The sequence below is a fragment of the Fundulus heteroclitus genome, chromosome 19 (assembly GCF_011125445.2).
Source record: "Fundulus heteroclitus isolate FHET01 chromosome 19, MU-UCD_Fhet_4.1, whole genome shotgun sequence".
NCBI classification, from domain to species: Eukaryota; Metazoa; Chordata; class Actinopteri; order Cyprinodontiformes; family Fundulidae; genus Fundulus; species Fundulus heteroclitus.
Window position 1 is genome coordinate 21810873 of NC_046379.1, and position 18451 is coordinate 21829323.

Here is an 18451-nt window from a genome sequence, read left to right on the forward strand (position 1 = left end):
CTCAAACAAAACCCCCAACCACTTGATATATCCTGCTGGAAAATTTGGCGCGGCCTTCTTCATTTCCTGAAAATGATGGCCGTCTTGTCCAATCAGCGCTCGCCCTGGAGCCTGCCCCCTCCTGTTTCTGGCTCCCGAGGCTGCCTGGACTAATCAGCGCTCGCCTCCGCGTGTTCAGCCATTTTGTAAGAAAATCAAGCAAGTCTGCCGCCCTACCTTCGCTTCAGACCTGCAGTTTTTTTCCTTGTGCAATGGACGGGTAAGTAAAAAGAAGCGTACTCAAAAGACTTACATTTTAAAACTAAACCGTCCGGGAAGCGAATGTGTATCTTACGTTTGGCGTTTATTGTAGTGCGGCGACTTCTCCGGCTGCCGCTGTTTAACCAGCGGAGCGGTAAAACTTTACCCGAAGCACTTTTTTTTCCTCCTCTTCAAAACATGCAACAGTTAGCAGGAGGAAACGCTAACTAGCCGCTGCTAGCCCTCGGTAGCTTAATTGCTACCCGTTACAAGTAAAGTTAGTTATTTTATTGCCGCCTATAGGCGGTTACAACTGAAAAAAAAGACTTGCTGTTAAAGAAACCGTCATTTATCTTTTTTTAAAACTTCCTTTTCGCCGACGTTTTTTGTCGTTTTCTCGCTCAGTCCCGGGTGCTTCACGCTGGCTAACTGTACCTTTTGTAACTTGTTTTTTTTTCACGGGAACTCGACAGGGTTAGCTAAAGCAACGTGTCCCATTTCCGCATTCATTTCGTCCGCGGAGTTTCAGGGCCATGTTGAAGATGTCTGGCCTCGACGTTTCACGTTGATTTAATCAACTTATCTGATCCGGGTAGGTCGGCAGGGTGAATAGTCTCGTATCGTCGTAGTTCTGCTAGTTTCGTTAACTGATATGGACGGGGGAGGGGAGGAGGGGGTGAAAAGGTGCGCAGCGAGAAGCCGCTTGATCGACTTTCGTGTACGCCGTGAACTGGTGTAAATTTTCCACTCCTGAAGTTCTTGTTTGTTCTTGTGTTTCCAATCCTTTTACAGCCGCCTAGACGCCACTGAGTTGTACCCTCTGGGATCCGGCTACGTCCCTGAAATCGAGTGAGTTTTTACATTTTTTTGTTGTTGAACGTCTAGTTTGACGTTTCTGTCCTGCACATGGAAACTCCTCTCTGGATGAGGAAGTCTCTTCTCTTGGCTTGCATGGAAAACTCCACGTTCATAAAAAAACAAAACAAAAAACCTGATACGGTCCTGTGTCTGTCAGCTGCCTAACTGTGTTTTTTTTGTTTCACTTTTGCAGCAGTGTCCATGACATATCAGTTGGCACAAAGGTAGGCGACTCTTACTCTTTATTTATTTTAAAGATTAGCATACACCCCTTTAGCTGTTGCCTGAAATAGGTCTGAACAGTGTATTGTGTGGGAGTGTGTATTTAAAAAAAAAAAAAAGCAATAGTCAGTCAGAAATGCATTAAATAATTGAGTGACCTGCATTTATAGTCTAGCAGGAAGACATGGAATAAAAAAAAAAAAAACAAGCTTGTGTTTAAGTATTTATTTATGGGAAGCCGTATGTTCATTGTGCTTTTTGGTGTTAACTATAAACTCCTAACTATTAAATGTGAGAGCACAATAGAAATATTCGTTATAGTCCCACAGTGGAGGAAGTGAGGTGTACCAGCAGTAAAGTGAAGGCAGATGGACGCTTGCAGATCCACACAATGTTAGAAAAAGAGAGAGAGGGAATGAGACTGTACAGTTGTCGGTTTTTAAAACGGCACACTCAAGAAATATGGTGTGCAAGTAGGGTAATTTAAAAAAAAAAAGAAAGAACTTGTAGGCATATTTACGCATATAAAAGTCAATTGCACGTTCTTTGTGCATATTGGCAAGGATTTTTATGGTTGCCAGTCTTTGTATTCAAAATGACAGCATCATATGCTTTACATTTGTATTTGTAGTATATATTTTATTGTTCTTTTCCTCCTATTTGGTCTTTTTTTGTTCCAATTTGTATTTGCTGTCTAGGCTGTCTGTCATTTAATGTTTCACGTCCACGTGTTGCTTCTAAACGTGCACCAATCAATCAGCCGGTCAGTTTTTCCTTTGATGTATATGATCAGCGATTGGCTGGTCAAATTATTGGCTGGTCAAATTGGCTCAAATTATCAACGTTTCTCTCCCAACTCATTAAATGAATTAAAACAAACCGCCGCCATGCATGGAGTTTGTTGCACGGCTGCATATTTTTTCATTTGTGTGTTTTTAAAATCTTTGACTAAAATCGGAATTGGCAAGTGAGACCTCAAAGGAAACCATAAATCAGTATTGTCTCGTTATTTTAATTATTTCCTGATTAGGAGTCATAGTCCTTTGTATTTTATGAGGGTGACCTAGAATAAACAGGGATTGCAACCCATATAATTCACAATGAGGTGTGAGATAAAATCTTCAGAAGATCCCTCAGTTGAATTGTAGCTGAGATGCATGAATGTGTATGGTCATTTATCCACAACTGCAAAGAAAAACCTAACTATACTATGGTCTTAGTACGTGGTCGCAAAATGAAATGGGAATGCATGAGCACTACTAGCGTTTGACTTGTTCTTAATTTTTATATATATGTATATGCTTGGCACTAGACATACAATCTCAGTTCTTCTTATCCTCCTTTTTATAATTAGAGCTGTTGTGTAAATCGGTTGTTCCTCTGTCACATGTCTGCAGTTGTGAACCAGACTTTATTGAATCGTTTACAACGTGCATCTGAACTGTCAACATGCATAACTTGCAGTTTTCCCAGGATGGGAATGCTGAATGTGCAATAATTTAGTTGAAAGCACTTTTTCAGAGGTGCGGCTCCTTGTTTTCCTGTCCTGTGTTTGTTTGCTTCTGTGCCCATGGAAATTACACTTCCTGTTGTTTCCTGTGGTCCCTTGGCCTTGCTGGAATGTTAAGAAGCCTGATTTGGCCCAGATCATGATTTTTGGTGACTATTACGAAAACTAAGCTTCCTGAGTAAGGAAAAAAATGTGTGAAATTTTACATTCATGTAGGTCGCGGATCCTCCACAACTAGTTGCTGCAGACAAACACGTTGGTGGTTTTATTTAGCTTGCTCCTGATTCATTAATGCGCCCCCCCCCCATAAAAATTCCTTTTTAAACGGTAATCCTTGGTAACAGTGCCAGGGAGGGACATGTGTAGGTGGACTAATTGATCGTAACTCAGAGCCATAACCATCCTCCCACCACAGTGCTTGGCTTGACGGCCAAAGGTCTTTACAATGTTTAAACAAGATTTCTGCTACATGCATCTGTTACAGGGACACACCCCACTCTCTCTACAGTTTAGTAAGAATTGTTTCCATTTTGAGTTAAGAAGCACTTTTTTTTCATCCTTACTAGTTAAAACTAGGGGTCAGGGTTTGTGGTGAACGTCAACTTTCCCCGTTTCCTGCATATAACACTGCGGTAATGATGATGCCGAGTTATGGAGCCTTGCTTTGGTGGAATCTGTAATTACTGTCTGGGCAGAACGTCTGGCATGCCGTGGTCGCATTCCAATCTCCCCCCTTTTAGCCCCCCGTTGAGGCTCTGTTCCCTCCCCTCATCTGATGAAGGCTGATTATAGTGAAAACATGTTTCTACCTGTACTCTTTCCCTTTTGAGCCTTTTCCTGTAAGATCTTTGTTCTGCAGCCTCTCACTAGAAGCTTTGATGATAGTTTACCCCAAATGTTGATGGATAAGGAAGTTTGATACATGGCCACAGTGGCTGAAAAGAAGCTGTGGTGCAGTTTTAGGATATGAGCCCGCGATGTGTCAACCTTTCCTGAAGGTTACTATTATACTGTCAGTCCCGTAAACAGGCTGAGACACATTTAGTGCTTTTCACAGGAAAAGGATTTCAAACTGCTCTGTGAATCATGTACTTTGCTTTTAAGCTCATTTTTTTTCCTTTTGACTAACATCTCTTCCACATTACTTTTTAAACACTGTTTCAGTTATTGCATGTTTCATTCTGTCTGATTGTTGGTGCTGTAGTTCGGCTCTAATCTTGTTGCTGAAATTGGGAAGTGCAGAGTGGGAGTCCAGCCTACAGTCTCTTGGAGGAAGTTGAGCAAATTCTGGAACCAGGCCTGATCTCAGCTCTTCCTGTTTGTAGCATATTTGCTGACCGCTAAAGACACACGGCCTTCTCACAACCCCTGAGTCAGATTTTTTTTTTTCACCATGTCGGCATTTCTCATTTACCTAGTAAACAAGACTTTGTTCATTTATCTAATATTTCTTTCCATCAGCTCTTAGTAGGGTTTTTATTACCAGTGTTTTGGCTCACCCCAGTTATTGTGCTGCTGATTGTTCCATCCACTGATCATTGGATAATTAATTTTTTAGCTCAACCAGTCTAATGTTCAGTAGTGGGCTTATTACACAAGCTAATATGTTTGTTTTTTTTGTTGTTGTGACGGATCAGTTTAAGGCTTTCTAATTCTTAGGTTAGTTTTATTGTAAGTTTTGAAAGATTACAATAAAATGAAAGTTGCATTTTCTTGCGACATTCTGGAGCAGATTGCAGACATCGTTGATTCGCTGACAACACCTGTGAGGCTACGAACAGCAAAAAACAATTTATTGACTACGGCTCACAGTAACTCTCACTGCCCAACCCTCCTAAAATGTTTCGAGACGCTCTCCGACTTGATTCCTTTCATTTCTCCGCCCTCTCTTGTTTATTCAGATGTGTAAGGTGGGGGAAGAATGCTAACAAACCTGTTTTTGGTGGCTGCTGTTAAAAAGCTCTGGGCTCTTCAAATACTAGAGGCTCCATATGTGTGCGCTGCTCGGTAACAATGCCCCTAGTCTCAGCCTGAACAGGACATCCATTGTGGACCGATGTAGAGCCCAGACTGCTGAGCCACTTCTTGTGACTTCTATACTTCATCTTGCTCGACTCCAAATACACTGAGCCATGGAAACGAGCCTGAAACAGCACTTTATATCTCATGAGGAGACGTTGAATAAGGCCCACAGCAGACTGGTTTATACTTAGGTTCCCCCTATTTTGCCCGGCTCATCAATGTCTTTCTGTGTTAACCTTCCTGCTTGTGAATTACACCAGAAGAGGGTTTTGAAACAAAATGTCTGCTCAGAGCTATTTTTGTTACACATTTTCCCTCTGGACTGAGGTCTGGACTTGGACTAGCACAGAAATGTGTTTCTATCAGAATTGTTCCTGTGTAGTTTCTAGCTGTATGTTTACGGCTGATCTATGAAGGTTAACCTTTGCTCTGGTGTCGAGTCTTCTGCCGCCTCTGAGGTCCTCCCCCACGGTGATCCTGGATTTAGATCCGACTAACTCGTTCCTTCTAAAGAATAATAAAAATCCCCATAGCATGATACCATATACAAGCAAAACAGCCACTTCCACTGTTGTTTTGCTTGTATGCAGTTGTGTCCCATGCATACCTTGTGCCGAGCAGCTAATGTGACTGAGAATGACTTTTCTTCAGTGACTAATAGTTGTTCTCTCCATAAAAAGCATCTGGCAAATAAAAAAAAAAACGAACGGCTTCATTATTTTGTTATTTACAGAATGTGTTGCCAGACTTGGGTCTCATTTAAAATGGTTTAATGTACTAATTTGTGTAGAAGGATGGAATGAGAAGGGAACTTTGCTCGTTCACCTGACAAGTTTGGCAACTAAAGTCTTTGCGGTGAGAAAGGTGGAGATTCTCTGAACGGTTTCTGGTAGATCCTCCTTGGTTCTCACATTACTTTGTGGGTTATCACTCAATGGCTGAGTAACATGAGAGCTGTGTTCTTCACCTGCAGTGCCGAGCCCCCATAAGTGAACACAATGAAGTATTTATATTTTTCCTCTTGCAGAGGGGATCCGACGAACTCTTTTCTTCCTGCATATCCAACGGACCCTATATCATGAACTCAGGTAGGGGGGGTTGGAAGGGTTGGCTCCTTTTTTGTTTTAATTGAAGTGCTTGGTGTCTGTCTTGTTTGTGTTGCCATGACGCTCAATCCATTATTCACAAAGAGCCAGAGCCTTATGTTCCCTCCCTGATTGTATCAGCCTCTGTTTTCTCCTGCAGCCAATGGCAACGACAGCAAAAAATTCAAAGGAGACGTCCGCAGTCCCGGTGTCCCATCACGTGTTGTCCACGTACGCAAGCTGCCCAATGACATCAACGAGGCCGAGGTTATAAGCCTGGGACTGCCCTTTGGGAAGGTCACTAATCTGCTGATGTTGAAAGGGAAAAATCAGGTAAGGAGAAGTGCATGCTGGGACCGGTTCTCTATACTGACCTAAAACCGTAACAATCATTCTTTTGTTATAGTCTTGTGGCTTTGAAGTCAAGCAGTGGTCATTGTGAAGAATTGATGTGGGAAAATGTTAAAGTTTCCCTTGTGTTGATGAATCGTCTTAATTTTGATGTAAACTGCATTTATTTACAGCAACTATGAGTGTCGGTAAAGGGCGCTTTAGGTTGGCAACGTTGTCTTGTTGTCTGGCCCTAATGGCGTGTTTACCCGGTGCTCCCTCTGCAGGCCTTTCTGGAGCTCAACAGTGAAGAGTGTGCACAGACGATGGTGAGCTACTACTCGTCAGTCACCCCTGTCATCAGAAACCACCCCATTTACATGCAGTACTCCAATCACAAGGAGCTCAAGACGGACAACTCTCCAAACCAAGTGGTAAGGGTTCCATCTAAATCATTTAATCCTTCCATTCACTGTTTGCATTTGAGCTGCTTTTCATGTTAAATTGCTGTAAGGGACTAGAAAGCACAAACGATGGCAGCCAGCATTAAATGGTACATATTCAGTGTTCCTTTGTCGTCTGGACAAAACTGGGCCATAACCCTTAATTTCTGCAGCTCATTCTTTTCTAAATGTTGGCCCTTCTTTCTTAGCCTCGTGAGACCATCCTGATCTCGCGAGTGTTCAAGGTTTCACCTCGCAGATCAGTCTGGATACTCTCCGTTAAAGAAAATTTGGAGCCGTTCACCAAACGAACGTCCAATCAGCGTTGGCTTTGAGGCGGTTGAGGTGTGACGTAACGGGAAGCGCGTCAGTTCAGTCTAAACAACATGGCGGCTTCAGCCGATGAAACTAGCGTTAGCGTGGCTATCGAGCAAGTTTTATCAGAATTACAGAGTATTTCTTTGCTGAGTTAACGAGCCTTTACCTGCAGCAGCAAGAGTAGCTTGGCTTGTGGTTGTGTTTTCGTCGTCGCTCGTAACAGAGCGACGACGAATCTGATTGGTTTATTTGGCCCGTCTATCACCAACATAGGCCAATCAGCTAACCAGTATTTTCGCCCCTTCCCAAAATTACTTCAACGGAAGGTTTCCAGATGGATATGCGGAGCAAATCTATCTGGCAGAGCCAGGTTACTTCTTTCTTCCTTCCTTGTGTACTTCCTCTTGACCTCGCTTCCTGCTCATGTCCTTCCATTCTTTTCTTTTTCCTGGTTGCCCTGTTTGTCCTTTCTTTGTGCTATCCTTTTGTTCTGTTCTTGCTTGTCATTATATTCTTCCTCCATCTGTCCCTAATGTCCATTGGTTCTTCTTCCTTGTACCTTTCTTTTGCTTATTTTTCTTCTGTCCATCCTCATTGCCTAATTTTTGTCTTTCTGTCCTTACTACCTTCCTTGTGTGTCCTATCTTCAGTTGTTGTGTTCTTGGTTTTCTTCTTTGTGTTCTTCCTCTTCTGACCTTTGCTTCTTTCTTGCTACTTTTTTTCTTTCTCTTCCTTGTGACCTAATTCCTTCCTTACACCTTTGTGCCCTTTTTAGTTTTCCTAAGTTCTATCCTTTTCTTGCATTTTTCCTTCCTGGTTTCTATTTTCCTAGGTTAATTCTGACCACTGTAGAAAGATCTGCCATACATCTGTTGTAACTTTGGTATTTTTTACTTAAAAGTGAACAAAAGGGACTGACAACTCAAAGTCGAGTCTAGACAAGGATGAACATTTTCCATAATAAATCTATAGAAATCATTAACTGAGTTCCTCCCACTTAGCTTTGTGTTCGACAAGTTTATGCCCCACATCCACTCTTTGCTTTTCAGCGGGTAAAGTGAGATAATCTCTCCGTTTCTTTAGCGTGCCCAGGCAGCTCTGCAGGCAGTCAATGCCCTTCATGGAGGTGGAATGGCAAGTATGGCAATTCCCACAGATGCAAGCAGCTTGGCAGGAGCGCCAGCCCAGAGCCCTGTGCTCAGAGTCATTGTGGAAAACCTTTTCTACCCCGTCACCCTGGATGTCCTGCATCAGGTAATAGCACAGTGGCAATGGGGAAAGATCTGTTATCACACATGTTGGGATTCTATGACGGTTCCAAGAATACAGGCGAAAGTGCCAGACCACCGCAGGTCATGACCAATTAGATATGATCAACATTTATTCATGAAGTTTAATTGGTAATAATAGGCTGGGCTCTAAAATAACTTTCTGATCACTGATTTGCATTATGCTCATTGGGCTTTTATTTTTTACAATAAACTAAGTCTTAAGCTTTGTTTTTGTTTTGTTTTTGTTTGTTTTTTATCTCATCATATTAGGAAATGTGTTTGTGCATACTCCTGCTGCTAATAGTACCTGTTTAAAATTAGCTGACTCTTTTTCTAATGCCACCGATAAACAGCAGGAAGGTTTTGATTAAGGGAATTTGTTCACAGGAAGAATACCTTCTACTTGGCTACTAAAATATGTTTAAACACTTAATGTATCTATTTGTCTTTGTTCTCGTTATGGTGTAAGGCTGAGAATGTTGTGCGAACCGCTAGCATGGTGACAGTGGTGAAAGATTTCTTCTTGAACGCACATTGAGTTCGTGTTGCAGGACCTGCGTAAATGCAATATTCTTTGTTGCAAAGGAAATGTCACCCAACTCTACCTCTTTCCTTTTAGATTTTTTCCAAGTTTGGAACTGTGCTGAAGATCATCACTTTCACCAAGAACAACCAGTTCCAGGCCTTGATCCAGTATGCTGATGCTATGACAGCTCAGCATGCTAAACTGGTAAGACTGCTTTCGCTTGATGTTCCCAGATCATCAGGTGTTTTTTTTTTTTTTTTTTAAGCTTGCCTTGACCAAACTAGTCTTAATTGAACCAGCGTGATTACAGAGCATTTTCAAACCAAAGATTTGAGCATAAAACAATAGTTAGTCTAATGATTGATCTCTTGTATTTAGTCTCTAGATGGCCAGAACATCTACAATGCTTGCTGTACCCTGAGAATCAGCTTCTCCAAGCTCACAAGCCTTAATGTGAAGTACAACAACGATAAAAGCAGGGACTACACCCGCCCTGACCTTCCTACAGCAGATTCCCAACAATCACTTGACCACCAGACGATGGCAGCCGCAGCATTTTGTAAGATTTTTTTCCTTTATTTCCTGTTCACATTTACAATGTACAGATACATCTAAAACAGGAATGTTTTTGAAAAGTTCAATAAATTGTTACTCATTTTGGAGTGAAACCTATATGAATTTATTACATTATCCTGATGAATTTTTGCTGACAGATAATGAAAACCAAACAATTCAATGTCTCAGAAAAAAATTGACTACAATGACAAAAAGAAAAAATATTAGAAGCGATTGCTGTCGAACCCTAAATAGTTGAATAAGTCAAGATCCCTGCGAGGGTTTCTGGGCCTCCAGTCTGTCTGGGTCAGTAGGCGACAACCATGGAGAAAACGACTGACTAGACGGTCCAGAAGACGGTCATTGACACCTTCCAACGAGGAGGGTAAGCCACAAAAGGGCTGCTTCTGTATCCAACTATAATCATAGAAAGACGAGTGGAAGGAAGCAGTGTGGTAGGAAAAGGTGCAACAGGGATAACAGCAGCTTTCAGAGGATTGTCAAGCAAAGTCTACTGAAGAGTTAGGCGAAGCTTCACATAGAGGACCGAGGTTGGAGTCAACGCATCAAGAGCCTCGTCGCACAGATGAATCAACAACTCGCCTCTGTCTGTAGGGATGGGTACCTTCCACATTTGAACCCATACGATACCGATACCTGAACTTATCAATACCTATTTTTGGTACTGTTGTGTGTTTATGTAGTAATAAATGTTAGTTTATTAATAAAATCTCTAAATCTTTCCGTTTAACATATTATTTTTTCAATATATAAACTTGTTTGGATTTACAAATTAACCTTATTAAATAATTTATGAATTTTGAAATGCTGCTTGAAAAATAATTAAGGCAATGTAATAATTAAAGTTTTATCAGAGGCGCAGAGTGAGCGAGGTCAATATGGGATTGAAGCTGTGTGAATAAAGTTGTTTTAGTGCAATAGTTTCAGAGAAGAAGAAAAGAGATATTAAAAACACATTTTGTCCCGCTTGATACATTTACAGTGAGGGAAGAGGATCTCCTCTCTGCTCTCTTTGCTCTGACTGCAGGCGGGTTTCAGGACAAGGCAGCTGTCTCTGTCTGGGAGATGGTGCTTAGGAAAGCTTGGAGAAGTGTTTATCTCTTCAAAGACAACTGTAGAACAATTGTTACTTTCACGGGAAATCTCCAACAATCACAAGAAAGTGGCTAGATTTTTCGCTAGTTGTTTTTATGAAGAAAAGTCACTGGGCAGGTCTGAAAAGTCGTCAAATATATTGAAATTTGCCAAATTGGCCTCAGCTTGGAGGTATTCTAATCTGAGCAAAATTTGAGGCCTTGTACCTCGCCCCAAATATTTGCAGCAGCGATCTGCAGCACTTCTTGGAAAGTGGAGACGCCGCTTTCTGTCAGCCATGCTTTGCTTACTGGCCCAGGTTACTGATGTCATAATGCTCTTCAGCATGCAATGCTGTGTTCATGTTCGGCATGGAAAATCGGCCACTCTTCAGATCTTTAAGCATCACAGTGATGCGTTTAGTTACCGAAACATGGTGCCATTTAATTTCACGTGATGCAGTCGGTACCCATAAAAGCACCGAACTCTGTAACCATCCCTAGTTACCCTTGAGGCAGTAATTCAGGGAAAGGCAGGCCCAACCAACTACTGCATGCAAACGAACATACTTTTCAGAAGCCTGATTTTTCTATTTAAAATATCTATTTTATGTTCTAATTTTCTGAGACACTGAATATGGGGTTTTAATTATCTTTAAGTAGTGTTTGTCAAAATTGCAAGAAATTAAGGCTTGAAATATTTCACTCTGTCATGAATTTCCCTCTCAGAAATGAGTGATGATAAATACTGACTCTTTTCATAATATTCTTATCTTTTATGATGTATCTGTACCTTCAGGGCCATTGTTTTTTACTGGAATTTCACTGGTGAAACGTGTTTAATTTTTTGCTTGTTGTCCAGCTGCTCCAGGCATAATCTCGGCTTCCCCCTTTGGTGGACCGCATTCCTTCCCCCATACGTTTGCTATCCAGCAGGCAGGTCAGTATGAAATGTATCCTGGTACGTAACTCGTGTCCTTTTTAAGTTTAGAGATGCACCAATCAGGGTTTTAGGAATGCTTTGACCGGTTTTAGTCTCGTTATAATACACACTTAGGACTGTAGTTAACAACATTTAAAATGCTTTACAGCCTGTCTGCCGCGGAGGTGGGGGTCACTAAAAGTTGAAAATTGGGTTTCTTGCCAACCCTGGTTTAAAAGTCCAATATGGCCGCCGTTCCTTTAAAGTGTAGTGATTGTCATGGAAAAATCGGTTTTGCACATTTTAATGGTGACGAACAATCGCCTTTCTGTTATCGGCTGAAGTCGGCTCCAGTCCAGTTAATCAGAACATTTCTATGCTGGAGATAAAACAAACATCCTTCCATCAGGATAAAAAAAAATCTATTTTACAAAACTGTAAAATAGAAAAGAGGCTTAATGACCAGCCCCCCACCTAAATGGGGCCGCCCCTTCCAGACATGGATTCCTTTTGAACCTCTGCCATTTTCACTGAGGTGGAGAACTACAGTCTGCTTCCTTCAGTAACGCACCAATCGGTGTCGTCCACCGGGGCGTGGTGTGAATCTGGGCGTGGTGCATTTGGTATCGAGCGGTCAATTAAAACCACCTGATTTCAGTCACTAGGTTACTTGGTGCATCTTTAAACATGGCATAATCAGTCTTGTTGATATTTTTTATTTTATTTTTGTAAAAGCAGTTAAATTACAAGTGATTCCTGCTTTCGTCTCCTCAGGCCTGTCAGTTCCCGGCATTCCCGGCGCCTTGGCGTCTCTGGGTATGGGTCACGGCGGCATGGCAGCCGCAGCAGCGGCCGCAGCTAGCCGGCTTGGCCTGTCGGGGCTCACTGCCACGGGGGGGCACAACGTGTTGTTGGTCAGCAATCTGAACCCTGAGGTCAGTACCCTCACCTGGCTTGGCATCCAGTCACTGGGACTAAATTAACTACCAAGTTTTTTTGTTTGTTTGCTACAATACGTTTTGTGAACTTCTACCCACCTGCTCAGCAGAAACTATTGTTTGGCCGTTCTTCCTCATATCAGCACAAGTTAAACTACTTTATTGTTTATAAAGGCGAACATCTAGTCAAAAGCTCCTTTCTTTCAGGACCTCTTTGTGTTTGACCAAACCTGCTGCATTTCTGACCTGCCACTTTGCTCACTGTGAATTTTAAGTTTGCTCAAACACTAACTTCTTTAAAAAAAAAAGAAAGTGAAAACCTTAACATTTCATATCTTCATTTTTATCCATTAGTTAAAGTCATTCTTAAGTTGTTGGAGAGACAATATTACTTTTTAGATGTTTTGTACCTTGTGTAGCGTAGTCTGTCCTGCTCAGTGTGATTGCTATAGTTGCATCATTGTGTCAAGAATGTAAATTTAAAAAAACTATAATAAAAAAAAAAATCAGATTTAGTTGAATTGAAAAAGTGTAGCGTAATTTAAAAGTATATATTGTCTCTGCCTTTTTCTGTATTTCATTGTTAATCTTTTTTTCTCTTCTTTTTCTTCTAGTGTTCCCATAGTGAAAGTGCATTTTAATTTAGCCAGTTCTACTGTCTGAAGCACTACATTTCTTTGTGTATACTGACCTTGTTTTTTTAATTTTACCCTTTTCTCTCTCTCTTTTTTATTTTTTTATTTCTCCCCTCTCCATCTCTTTGTTTTTAAATCCCCCCCATCACCTCATATCTTGCCAACTGACTGACTGCACGCCCATGACCAATTATTCCCCTCTGTCGTCCTCCTCCCTTCCGGCACTCCCCTGTTCCTCCTCCATCTACCCAACACTTTCCCCCCCCTCCTTACATTGTGCCCAATTTTGATGTTGCCCACAAATTGAAAACCCAACCCTGGCACCCCTTTGGTCATCCTGATTATTTTTATTTTTTTTTGCCACGTTATGCCCACCACCCATCCACCCATCACTTCTTAACTTCGCCCCCTCATCTTTCAATTCAAACTTTGTCCTCCATCATTCTCATGCCTCTCCTTCCTCCATGGTACTGTGGCCTTCCTGTGGACCTCGCCGCCTGTGGCCTGCGGACATGTCCCGACTCCACTCCACTGTCCTCCGCTCCGCCTCTTTTCCCCTGTCCCCTCTCCCCTTTTGCCCCCCCTCCCCCACCCCCTACCCCGCTGCTCCCTCCCCCTGCTGTCTCTAAAGACCGTTACGCCACACTGCCTCTTTATTCTTTTCGGTACGTTATCATCCTTTCATCTCCTTTTTTTATTACTACTGTTACGTGGCGAGGTGGGCATGTCTTGTTTCATGTTGTTGGCTCTGTTCATTTGACTCTGTTTTTGTTTTATTTTACCACTGATGGTTCGTCATCAGGCTACAGAGCTGTTAAGGGTGGGGGTGTGTGTGTTCTGGGGGGTTGAATGGTGTGGTTGTCGTGGGGTCGTGTGAGGAAAACTAAGGTGGGACGCCACATTAAGCCGCAGCATTTCATTAAGTTTCCAAAAGGCTCGATTTAATGACCACCGGTAAAAATCCTTAGCATTTTTTTTTAAATCTTCAAAGAGCAGAGTCCTTTTAACTTATTTGTTGCCTAAATTAAAGAGAAAAGTGTGCATTATTTATTTAAATTCAATTGCATTTCTAAATGTTTTCCATTGGTGGAAATAATTCAAAACGTAACTGATTCTGGACCATTAGTGTATTTTAGAAGTTTTCTAAGTCGAACTTCTTCTAATTGGTTTGTTTGTGGCCCCCCGTATTTTTATTTTTTTATTGACGTTTGGGGCCTCCTTGAATGCGCTGAAATTATGAAATGCTGCTGCTTTCTGAATTGAGATTTACCATATACCTCGGTTTATGACGTTCTAGTGTCCTTTTTTTCATGTCAGAGTTATTTAGGTATGTGCATGTGTAGTTTATTTCTGCATGTTTCTGCTTAGGCCCCCAGTCGGCCAAATAATCAACTTTCCTTGCCTGTACCGTGATCAAATCGATCAAAACTATTCATCTTACATCTCTTACTGATTTGTCCTTAAATCACTGCCTCTTCCTTTTTAAAGAGATTCTAGTAGTCTTCTGTGGAGTGTAGACTAGGTTTAGTTTTCAAAATTGAGCAGAAGATTAATAGAATAGTGTAAACTTTACCCTTTAGATTATTAATTTAGCGGTACTTTATGAAGACCCCTGATTTGATAGTTGAGGCAGTTTTTGTTGCTGTGATTGGCTGTGTGGCTCCTGTTAATACTGTGTTGCATGTTGTCCTTGTTGCGCCCGTGTTGTGACAACCTCTGCTTTCTCCATAGGTGTGTACGGTGATGTCATGAGAGTGAAGATCTTGTTCAATAAAAAGGAGAACGCTCTAGTCCAGATGTCTGATGGCACACAGGCTCAGCTAGGTAAACCAAACACGCAATCTTCTTTGGTCTCTCGTCTTTAGAAGCCTTCCTCATGTTTTCCACTGTGTGTATTTTATATATATACACACACACACACACACACACACACACACACACACACACACACAAAGCCAAAACGCTTGCATTTTACAAGACAAATGATCAACTAGTTAAATCCAGACAAATAGTAAAGCTGCTACCGTTGGCCTAGCTTCTCAACTAACTGCTCTGCATAACTTCCATTAATAGCAGGAGAAACGGGTTTAACCATAGAAATTACATCTTTGATCATATATCAGACAAAGTCATCTTGAAGGTCTGATCAGTGTAAACATTTCTCTTAGGATTGACGGGGAATTTTAATTTCAGCCGTTTTGAACAGTTGACCTGAAAACTAAGAGGGTGTCCTTTCTCGCTTCCTCAGCCATGAGCCACCTTAACGGCCAGCGTCTTCATGGCAGGGCCATGCGCGTCACCTTGTCCAAGCATACAACGGTGCAGCTGCCCAGAGAAGGCCATGAGGACCAGGGCCTCACAAAGGATTACGGCAACTCGCCGCTTCATCGCTTCAAGAAGCCCGGCTCTAAAAATTACTCCAACATCTTCCCACCATCTGCCACACTCCACCTCTCCAACATACCGTGAGTGCTACCTGGGCCTCCACGTCTTTGTTGTTTTTATTAGCTGTTTCTCTTGTGCTTTTTGTGCCGTTTTATCACGTATTTAATTCGGCATCAAATAGCCAAGTGGGTAAAATAGGTTTTTAATTGACATGTTTTTGTTTTGCTACTTTGACCTTCTCATCCACACGTGTGCTTTCAGGCCTTCTGTGATGGAGGATGATCTCAAAAGACTGTTTGCAAGCTCAGGAGCCACAGTCAAGGCCTTCAAGTTCTTTCAGTACGTTGCACTTTTCTCAAATGGTTCTGTTAGAAGTTGCAAGTATCTTTCTTCTGAGTGTTAGGCCAAATCTAAGCTATAACTCCATTAGGCAGGAGGTTTCTTCTTTGCACACAACGCTCAACGCTTTTCATTTAACAGAAAGGACCGCAAGATGGCCCTGATCCAGATGGGCTCAGTCGAAGAAGCAATCGAGTGCCTCATTGAGTTCCACAACCACGATCTGGGAGAGAACCATCACCTTCGAGTGTCCTTCTCCAAGTCCACCATCTGAGTGGGTCTCCTTGACTCCTCCCAGCTGAACGCTACTGTTCTTGAGGTTGCCTTCAATGGAAATGGCCTTCATAACATATTTATACTGTTTGTAATTTTTCCATGAGAATGTTGCCCATTTATCACTTTCCCTTTAGATTTAGCTTGGACTCCAGACTTGATCCATACCATTTTTGATTGTTGTCCTAAAAACAGTGACTCCAATATTTTGGGATATTCCAGACATAATTGATGGCTGTTCCATCTTGGCGTCCCCAAATTGACTTTTAATTGGGCTGTTTGGTCTGCATTCTCATTTGCAAACATTATGATTTGAAAAACTCAGGTAAATTGCTCTCATTTCGGTCTTTAGGGTTAACATAGTTTAGACACTAAATTCAGCAGCGAAGCCGAATTATAATTTCAGAAATGGGCAACATTCTGTAGCCAAATCCTGCTGTATCAGAGGCAAAGTAGAGGCAGCTGAACTACTTGTATTTTGACCATAAAGACGCCCCCCATCGTAAGACGTATCTAGATGAATTGGACCTGTACCCGACCCACTTCAGCATTCCTTTCACTCTTCTAGTGTGAAAAAGTGTGCCGTTTTTTTTTTTTTTGAAAAAGCCACTTTAATCCAGCTTGGCCAGTGAGAAACGGTTTAAGATGAAGAATTTTTAAGTTTTGACTCTGAGATCATCCCCCATCTTTAGTTTTATGTTGCATCTACCTTCCCATTTCGTTCTGGGGATCCAGACCACTATCAGAAGTTCTTCTGTATGGACCCTTTTCTTTCCTTTTAATATGTTCTTGTGCCTTACTTTGCCCCAGCCAGGATGCCCTGGCTTCATTTTTGGGTATGTTTGTTCTCTCGTACCTTTTTGGTATTTACCAGCATTGTTAAAGGGGGAAAGTGGCTCATTTAATCTTCTTAAAAAATACAATTGTTTATCTTTTGTATGCATTTAGTCCCATTATATGTATCTAGAATCTATGACTCGTAAGTCAGTTAGATGCTAAATCTTTTTTTTTTTTTTTTTTAGGTGATGTAACTCTGTTTAGGTGTGTTGCTGATGTAGAGCTGGATTCAGCCTTTCAGTTTTACAGCCCTGTTACTTCCATTTAGTGGGTTCTGGGGCCTCATTTAACCAGGTTATGTTCATATGTGTGTAAAACTATATATTCATTTCTCTTTTTCTTTTTTAGGAGTAGCTTTACATGTATCTTGCCTAAATTTAACTGACTTGTGCTTAAAGTAGCTGAGCTTGTTGGCTAGTGGAGTGCCTTGTCCCTGTTGAGTTTTTATTCCAATGCTGAAACAAGCCTGGTCAGTGGACTTTGTTTACCTCTGTTTCAGATCTTGTATCATACCTGTCTGCAAAGATGCCTTTTTCAAATAATATTCAGGTAATCACACCTGAGAGAGAGGGCAGCTTGGAGGCATTCGCAAGTTTATGAATGACTTTTGTCTTAAGCTGCGTCTGAAAATCCAAAAAAAAGTATGTCTTTTGTAAACTCGGCAGACCCGAAGGTTGGGAAGGCCTTGCCTCGTTCCCTGTCTGTGTCCACTTAAGCCACAGTCAGTTTGTGCACTTTTCCTTAAAGTCAAGTCCAAACGGGCGCCACCACACTGAAAGTCTTAAACGATCTCACATTCCTGCGTGCCTCACGCACCAGTTTCTCACGAGCCGGACCACTGTAGTTTCGGACCAGCAACAGATCTCTTCTGTTTCCATTCGTGTAAGACGTTCTTACGCATGACTCAACGAAGCTTCATGTAGCTGCAGACGGTTTCTGCTGTTAAGGACCAAAGTGTGTCTTACCCCCTGCTATTTTGTAGCGTCTGAACCTTTTTTTTTTTTTCTTTTTTTTACACACATTCCTGCTGTTCTGCTAAACAACCAGGATTCCATTCAGACGCCTTTAAGGTGACGGCTTATACTGTATGTTTTCACTTTACAAAGAGCCTATTTGGGCAGAGGTCGCTTTAGAACGGATACTTCATTGAACACAGTCCTAGCTGTGATAACAGTGTAGAACATTATATGCCTTTTTAGTTTATGTTGAAAGCTTTTATTTTTCTTTTTATAAGGGGGCGGGTTGGGGTAAAATGTATGAAAGCGGGGTTCATGATTGTATATATTCATGTTTTTGTACCACAAAATAATTTGGATTATATTCACTTTAAGTTCAAAACATGTATATTTTGATAATCTGCGAAGACATATTAAGCTTCTCTGAGCTGGAAAACAACAAAAAAAAAAAACTTTTGTAACGGACATTAAACTATCTGAACACAGAAGTGTCTCTGTATGTGCCCCATCCGCCCCCTTTTTTTTTTTTTGCCATTCTTATCTTGTCTCTTGCATCTTCTCCTGCATTTAATAAATCTTTAGTTTGTTCCTTCTTTCATCTGGCCTCATTTGGTTTCTGTCTCTCCTGCTTTCCTGTGATGCTGCCGATCTGTGCCGGTTAACAATTCTGTAACATTTTCCATATTCCACAT

The 18451-nt window shown here is 41.5% G+C and overlaps 1 protein-coding gene across 3 annotated transcripts; it reads left to right on the top strand.

Moving 5' to 3' along the window:
• Positions 1-157: 157 nt before the first annotated feature.
• Positions 158-18244, top strand: ptbp1a (polypyrimidine tract binding protein 1a). Of its 3 annotated transcripts, none has more exons than XM_012875714.3 (16): positions 158-259; positions 1033-1089; positions 1292-1322; positions 5880-5940; positions 6098-6270; positions 6555-6701; positions 8112-8282; positions 8919-9029; positions 9204-9384; positions 11337-11435; positions 12171-12331; positions 13601-13634; positions 14701-14793; positions 15218-15434; positions 15616-15693; positions 15835-18244. In XM_012875714.3, exons 1-16 carry the CDS (start codon positions 252-254, stop codon positions 15965-15967), a joined length of 1755 nt encoding a protein of 584 aa, XP_012731168.1. In that variant the 5' UTR covers positions 158-251; the 3' UTR covers positions 15968-18244. The 3 variants fall into 3 exon arrangements, with proteins under 3 accessions (XP_012731168.1, XP_012731170.1, XP_012731171.1); XM_012875716.3 differs by having other exon boundaries at positions 11337-11414; XM_012875717.3 differs by lacking the exon at positions 158-259 and adding an exon at positions 704-832.
• The last annotated feature ends 207 nt before the right edge of the window (positions 18245-18451 follow it).

Coding starts and splice junctions, on each gene's coding strand:
- ptbp1a (XM_012875714.3), top strand. Junction 1,323..5,879: donor ACATATCAGTTGGCACAAAG/GTAGGCGACTCT, acceptor TTCCTCTTGCAG/AGGGGATCCGACGAACTCTT. Junction 15,694..15,834: donor AAGGCCTTCAAGTTCTTTCA/GTACGTTGCACT, acceptor TTCATTTAACAG/AAAGGACCGCAAGATGGCCC.